Raw genomic sequence first — 7625 nt, 5'->3', positions numbered from 1 at the left:
GCAATAACTGGAATATGGCTCATCTGAAGAGATACTACTACTAAGGTATGGACTCCCCATGTTTTTCTTTTAACCTTTCTCTTTTGCAGGAGGTTAAGTACCGGATAAAGTTAGAATCTAGGTCTGAAAACACGTGTTGCACTCTTTTCCTTAGTACGGTTTTGTCCCAAAATGGGTTTTCTGACAAGGTATTTAATGAGGCAACAAGTACAACGTGTTACTCGACGAAGACAAGGGTAAACGCCCGGAAACTCGGGGCCGCACCCTACGAATGGGGACTTAATAGCGCTTACCCGATCTTGCAGCTCGGATAAGCGCTGGGGGGACTATTATACCCACTTCGAAGTTTATCCCGGTTAGCGAAAATCAGAGGAGCTCAACAAAACAAAATCGGACCTATAATATTAGGTTTCGATGTAAGGACCAAACAATCAGAATGAATCGTGTCCACACAATATTTGCTACGGCAAACCCAAGAACCAGACCTTCTGCATTAGGTTCCGATGTAAGGACCAAACGATCAGAATGAATCGTGTCCATTTAGTATTTGCTACGGCAAAGGCAGAAGGAAAAAATTCATTCTCATGTACATAAATACTTGCAATGCAAAAATTATCGAAAGATTGGATAACGATATCTCGGATGTCTTCCTGTTAAAACACTTTGCCCCGATGATTATCGCCGTATTTCGGCATTACTTCATTCATATACCCTATTCCGGGCACTACGGTCGAAATTCGACAAAGGCAACGAGGTCATAGTGAACCGAGCCAAAATCATTAATCCCACAAACGGGGACTCTTACATCAAAATTTAGCTAAGGCTGAGATTCAGGTGTCCGAAAAATACCGGCCCTAAAAATGCCCGTCGTGATTCAGAGACGTCCGAATTCACAAAAGCATAAGATAAGTCCCACGGGCAAAAACTCCATAAAATTCCCAGAAAAAATGTACCGGATGAAGAGAAAAGTCGATATTCAGGCACAGCCAGAAATAATGACTCCTGAAAACGGACCGACAATTCGGGCAGAAGTCATAACGAACATTCAAACAAAGTAAAGAAAAATGCATGTTTTGTTTATACAAAAGATGTTACATCGGAGACTCCTACAAAGGTAAAAAATAAAAGGCTAAGTACAGGCCCTGATCTATCCGGTATGGCTAGATCCGGAGTGTTCGGACACTGTCCGCTCGGAGTCGTCGGAGTCAGCCCCGAGGGCAGCCTTAGCCTCTTCCTCGACTCTTTTAGCCTCGAGTATTAGGGCCGAAAGATCCGCAAAGCCATGCTCGGCTTGCTCAAGGGTGATCCTCCGAGACTTCCACTTTTCATACTCAGCAGAAAGAGTGGCATGAGCCTCGGCGGCCTCCACGCTCTTTAGAGCTTCTTCCAAATCGGCCTCGGCCTGGGCAAGCTTTGCCGCCAGAATATCCCGAGCCTCTTTGAGTACATTTTGCATTTGGGTGGCCGACTCGCGCTCTACCTTGAGAGTGTCATTAGCATCAACCGTCTCTTCGAGCTCGGTTTTTAGATCATCACATATCTGGGCCCTCTTCTCCGCCTTCTCCTCAAACACTCTCATACGGTCTTTATACCGGGCACTTTCATATTCGAGTAACCGATGCCTCTCGGCCATGCTCATAGCTTCGGACTTGACAGAGTCCAGCTCCTCCCGGAGTTGAGAGATGGTGGTTTTGAGCTCACCAAGCTTTGAAGAAAGACGAGTGTTATCTCGGCTAAGGCCGATCTTGTCTGCTTCGAGACTCCGGTTATATTCGATCATCTCGGCCAGCTCACCCTTTAATCGACGGTTTTCAGCCTTTGTTGCATCGAGCTTGGGTTGGAGGTTGGAAAGAGTAACTGCTTGGTTCAACTTATCCTCCTTCACCCGCAGAAGGTGCTGAAATTTCTCCGTCTCTCGGTCTTGGGCATCCAGTTGGCCCTTAAGATCGTCCACCTCTTGCTGAGCACGGACAAAGGCTTCGTTGACAAGCACCACACTCTGCAAATGAAGTCAAAAACTTGAATAAACGAGATTAAAATTCTCAATGAAATTATACGAAGATGGCTGATATACTTACTCGATTGCCCGCGTGCATACCTTCGTTAATGAGGCACTGCCAGGGGATCCGTTCATCTTTTGTTTGTCCGAGTCCGAGACAAGGGGCCTCAGGTAGCTTGCCACACCCACCGGGCGAGAAATAAAACTGCAATCCTCGGGAACGGTGATCACAACCGATCTTGTCCTCCTCGGTTCCACACTAGGGGCCGAAAAGGTGCGGACCAAGCTATCCTTAGCACCAGACTCGGTGGTCCGACTAGCCGCCCCCGTGGCTAAAGGGATCGGGAGATGTCCGAAACCGGAAGCTTCGCCGGTAGCAAGAGGGGTGTCCGAAAACATGTCTTCAAACTCATCCGATCTTGAAGCCGGGGCTGGAGAACTCAGAAGGACTTCAGCAGCTTCGGCAAAGGCAGGGATCTCCAAAGTTGCAGCAGCCTCATGGTCGGGCATCAGATGAACATCAATAGGGACTTCGGTCTCCGGGACCAGCTCAGTCCTTTGACCGGCTTCGGCAGCGGGTGCCTCCCCAGGTCTTCTTGTCCTTTGCAGAGGTGTTTCTTCGGAAGAAACATCGCCTGAAATATCAATGAATTCAATCGACCTTAGAGGAGTCGGGTAATGAATTTCTTTCTCACCTGTGTATTATGCCGGAGCTGAAGGTCCTTCCCCAGCTGAATGAGGTGGTGAAACGGTAATGCCCCCCTCCGGAATGAAAGCCACGGAAGGGGCAACACTAATCCTCCGAACGAGGAGCTCGGGCTCTGCTTCATCCCTTAAAGTCCTAATGAGACTCCTCGCCCTTTTCTTCGATTTCTGCCCTTTGGCCGAGGGCCTTTTTCTCTTGGCGGCGGCAGCAAGGATACGAGATGCACCCGCTGAATTGAACTCGGGTACCGACGTTGCGGGCTTAGCTGCTGACTCCGGCCTTGGATCCACCGAGCCCTTAGGTAAACCTGAAAATCGAAGATGTTACAGACAGGTACAAGATGCAATGAATACGGATAGAAGCAAAGTATTACCGTGGTTCTGGGCAATCCATCGGCCACATGAAAGGTGTCCCCACGTCCGATCGTCGTGGGCATGTTGGCTGAGGAGAGCAGTAACCCATTCGTTGAGACCCCGGATGACCAGAGGAATCTAACCCACAGCTAACATAAATAAGAAAAGTAGTGAGAAGGTGGAAGAACTGAAGTTCGACAAAACATACAAAGGCAATTATTAAAAGAGTTCAGACTTACGATTATTATTCCACCTTTCCGGAAAAGGCATGTAGTTGTCCGAAATAATGTCCAAGGTCCGAACCAGGACATATCTCTCCAACCAGCCCCGGTCTCTGTCTTCGACCATTTTCGAGAAAATTGGATTCCGGCTACGCTTTACGAGTTTTATTACACCACCCCGGAACAACCTCGGGGAGTATAACCGTATTAAGTGGGCCAGCGTGAATTCCTTTCCTGCATTAGTGGCCAACAGCCGGAGGTAGGCCATGACCCTCAAAACAATCGGACCAATCTGTGCCAAGGTTACGTTGTAAGTCCGACACATGTCTAAGATGACCGGATCGACCGGGGGGTCGAGCTTGAGGGTGAAAGGATAAGTATAAACATATAGGAAGCCCTCCCGATGGTCGGTCACTGATTCGTCTGGCCCGGGGGCAAAAACTTGGACTGAGGGGTTGTCCCATCCACAATCAGCCCGGACTAAGTCGAGTTTATCCTCGTTAATGGATGAGGGATATCGTCTCATATCAAACCCTCTATCGGATACCGGAGAAGGTTTTTCAACCTCAAAATCTTTGTTGAAATTAGGTTTGGCCGGTACAATTTCTGAAGCAATAGGCTCGAAGGAGTTTTTTGCCTTAGGCAGCGAAGTTGGCTCGGTTCCTTGAGAAGAAACCGAGGGAACATCATGGAAAGTGGTTTCGGTGTTGGCAGACATTTGAAAATATGGAAAAGTGAGATTGGGTGAATTCGAAAAGGGAGTTAAGAACAGAAGTGAGGGGAACAGTCAGAATTCAAAAATGGTCAAGAACAAGAGGAAGAAGCAACAACACACTCGACAAAAATGGTTAGTTGAAGGAGGTGGCAAAGATATTTCCGTTCGCGCAATATCAATAATGAATCAACGATAAATATGGAATGAAAAGTGAAATGAAGAACTGAAGCAGTAAGAAATGAAGTGGAGAATTGAAGGTATAAGAAGTGAAGGATTGGAGATAGAGATTGAAGGGATCGTAAAATGAAAAAATGAAGTGTTGGAAGACGTTATATAGACGTGGGATCCAGGCGGTTATAGTTCTCAGCCAACCAGGGAGTTCCATGTGTCCCATAATTAATGAGGAATTACTTGAAGCGACCTGCGTTACGGCGGTTGTCAGAGTTGACCATCCGGGATGAGAACACGTGGCCAACGACAGAGGGACGTGGCATAACTGTTCCCGCCAAAATGAAAAGATAACAACGAATAAACCGAGCCACCGGTTTCTTGATGCATCCACTTCCCGTTACTCCGATAAACTACGGTCCGGAAAGTGTGGGGACTATCTGTGTACGGTAAAAACTGGATGAATGTTAAACCGGTAAGACAGAGACCGAAGGAAGAGAGGGAAGAACATTATTTGGTCCGGTTTCTTCATAGCCGAGTTGATCGTGGTCGTTGGTCCGTTTGATCGTGGCCGTTAGTCCATTTAATCGTGGCCGTTGGTCCGGGAGATCTGTTGCGCGATTGCCATGTGTCGGTACCGTCCTGCCATGTTCAACTGTCAATCGTACGGGTGTCAGACCGTACGGCCAACCTAATCCATCTCAGAGTTTTTTCTTTATTTTTTAGGGGCCTCATATTGTAAGAAGCCCATGGGGCAATACTATAAATAGGGGTCATTGCCCCACTTTTAGGGGGTTGGCTTCCTCATATCAAGAACATCTTGTACTAGAAAATATATACAAATCTCTCTCTCAATATCAGATTTTGGTCCGGATTCATTGTGTTCCTCTCTTAGATTTGTTCAATTAAGTGATACTCATATATTAATAGATACATCTATCTATAGCGAATTTCTGATCATTATTACTCTCTTCATATCATATCCATACATACCTTTTTCCACCAAATAGATTGGGGCTTAACCACATATCCTATACCTACTCACAAATTTAATTGATTATCCAAATTTGGGGTAAACAGTAGAAACATGCTTCTTCTCTTTAGGAATTACACTTCCCTTCTTGGCCTTGAACGGGAATACCCCGTTGCTGCTGGTCTCTCCCTTGTCTGCCATATCCGCTTTTCCATTATCTGCCATCTCTTTTTCACTCTCTTCTCTCTGTTCTTTCAGTAGTTAAGATGAAAACTGAGTTTGTTGTGTCTCTCTCAGCAAGGGATTAAAGGCTTTTTATAGGCCTAAGAAATCAATTATACTCTTACAATTCTCATATTAATGTCTTTTGTATGTGTGTGTGGAGGAAGAGAAACTTCTAGTTATGTCAAATTTCCTTTGTATGTCAGTGTGTGTGTGTGTTCGACACGAAACTTCAGCTTACAGTTGATGCTTTGTGAGTCCTAAGTGTTCCCCAGTCAATATTGCAGTTGGGATGTCTTTACCATTTTCATTACTAATGTCTTTTTTTATGTGTGTGTGTGCATTTTATTAGTCTACGTGAAGATCATCCAGTATTGTGTGTGTGGAGAAAGAGAACCTTTAGTTACATACCAAATCTCCTTTGTGTGTGAGGGTGTGTATATATTCAACACAAAGCTTCAGTTTACATTTCATTTTGTGTGTTCCTAAGTGTCAAGAACGTTGCCGAGCTGATATAGTATAACTAAATGTTACTCCCTTTTGTCGCAAATTATGTGGCACCGTTCAGATCTCGAGAGTTACATTTTTTTTAATTTTGACAGTGAATTCGGACATAGAATCTTTAAGTTTTTTGAAACACAATTACATATTTGAAAACAACGTAAAAAGTACTATAAGTCACCATAAATGATAATTTGAAATATTTAAAACACATGATAACATCATGGTCAAAGAAAAACCCGTTTGATGTATTTTTCAAATATGTAAATTTTATTATAAATACTCGAAGCATATATGTTTGAAATTGAATAAAAGAAAAAGCTATTTGAGTCCCCAAATAGCTCAACCCTCATATAAATTGGGACCGAGGGAATACTATTAACTTGCACGAATGAAAAGCATGGTTTTCTAATCCGATTGCTGGAAAGGATTTTAAGAGGATCCTAAAATGATTATTGAGAAAGAAAAGACCAATGAAGGGAGAAACTTATTAAGATACTAGAACAAAAATTGTCAAATTATCAAGTTTCTAGGACATTTCTATCAACTTTCCCTTGTTTCTTATTGTAAAATTTCCTGGGGATCCATGGCATGATTCTGCGAAATTAGAAATTGAAAATAAATAGACGCAGCTAGAAGATGACAATTAAAACTTTTGCGGGGTGGAGCAGAGTTAGTTAGTTTAGAACAATTTTGTTTTTGATTAGAAGCAAGGCAGATGACGAATTAAATGACATTAACAAGTTTTATTGTTTTAGACTCATTTCTCGAAAAGAAAAAAATGCAAGGCAAGCGCAAAGTGAAGATAAATTAGAACTTTTGTGAACTAAAGTTTGGGTCGTTCGCACAAATGGCCATATTTGGGGTGGTCTTTAATTTTTTGCCGTCAAATTTGTGGTCTTTAATTTTTTTCCCTCTAGCATTTTTGGTGCGGCATAAACTAAATTTCGACCGGCATAGTTAGCGTTTATCTTCGGCATATGTATCATAACATCCTACAAGTTATACCAGACAAGGCAAAACTTTCAACATTCAACATAATCTGGAAAAAAAAAAGGCATAAGTTCAGACTTCGCTCGGCAAGTTAGCGTTTAGCGTCGGCATATGTATCATCACATCCACACAAGTTACGCCGGAAAGGGAAAAACTTTCAACACTCAACATAATTTAAAAAATGCTACACAACTTATGCCGCATAACTTAATTCATACAGAACTTGTGCCGAGCGAGGTAAAAGTTCAGTTTCCGAAGATAAAAATATTACAGAACTTATGCTAAACGAAACATATCTGGATATTTTCATTAAATAAGTATCAGGGGAAAAAATTAAAGACCACAGATATGAGGGACAAAAATTAAAGACGAGTCAAGAGCAATCCGTGCAAAAATTTGCTAAAGTTTCACCTTAAAAATACGTATGCACACATAGAATTAGTAGGTATAAATAAGCCCGTCAACCGGTTACCGGAACTGGTTTACCGGTTCAGGTCAACCGTTTAATATATACCGGTCCGGTTTCGATTTTTTGGGACCGGAACCGATTAAACTGGAACCGGACCGGTTAAACCGGTCAGATTTTTTTTTTTTTTTTTAAATGTAGCCGTTGGACTGTGGGCTGGACCGTTGGCCAACGGTCCATTTGCAATAATGGTCGCTGCCAAACGGTTCCAAACCCCCATTTCCCCCCCCCCCCCCCCCCCCCCCAACCCCCCAAACTTTTTTTTTAATACTTTGACCCATCCCCCACCCCTATATAAACCCCTCTCC

The 7625-nt window shown here is 43.6% G+C and overlaps 1 protein-coding gene across 2 annotated transcripts; it reads right to left on the bottom strand.

The window, feature by feature from the left end:
• Window positions 1-1057: 1057 nt before the first annotated feature.
• Window positions 1058-3207, bottom strand: LOC132615562 (uncharacterized). Of its 2 annotated transcripts, XM_060330171.1 has the most exons (3): window positions 3079-3207; window positions 2079-3012; window positions 1058-1999 (listed from the first exon to the last, which is right to left on the bottom strand). In XM_060330171.1, the coding sequence occupies exons 2-3, from the start codon at window positions 2094-2096 to the stop codon at window positions 1148-1150; spliced, it is 870 nt and encodes a 289-aa protein (XP_060186154.1). In that variant the 5' UTR covers window positions 2097-3012; window positions 3079-3207; the 3' UTR covers window positions 1058-1147. The 2 variants fall into 2 exon arrangements, with proteins under 2 accessions (XP_060186154.1, XP_060186155.1); XM_060330172.1 differs by having other exon boundaries at window positions 2079-3201.
• Window positions 3208-7625: the final 4418 nt, after the last annotated feature.

This window comes from Lycium barbarum, chromosome 10 (genome assembly GCF_019175385.1).
Source record: "Lycium barbarum isolate Lr01 chromosome 10, ASM1917538v2, whole genome shotgun sequence".
In the NCBI taxonomy this organism is placed as follows: Eukaryota; Viridiplantae; Streptophyta; class Magnoliopsida; order Solanales; family Solanaceae; genus Lycium; species Lycium barbarum.
The sequence above is the reverse complement of the archived record's forward strand: the minus strand, read 5'-3'. Positions and strand labels throughout refer to the sequence as shown.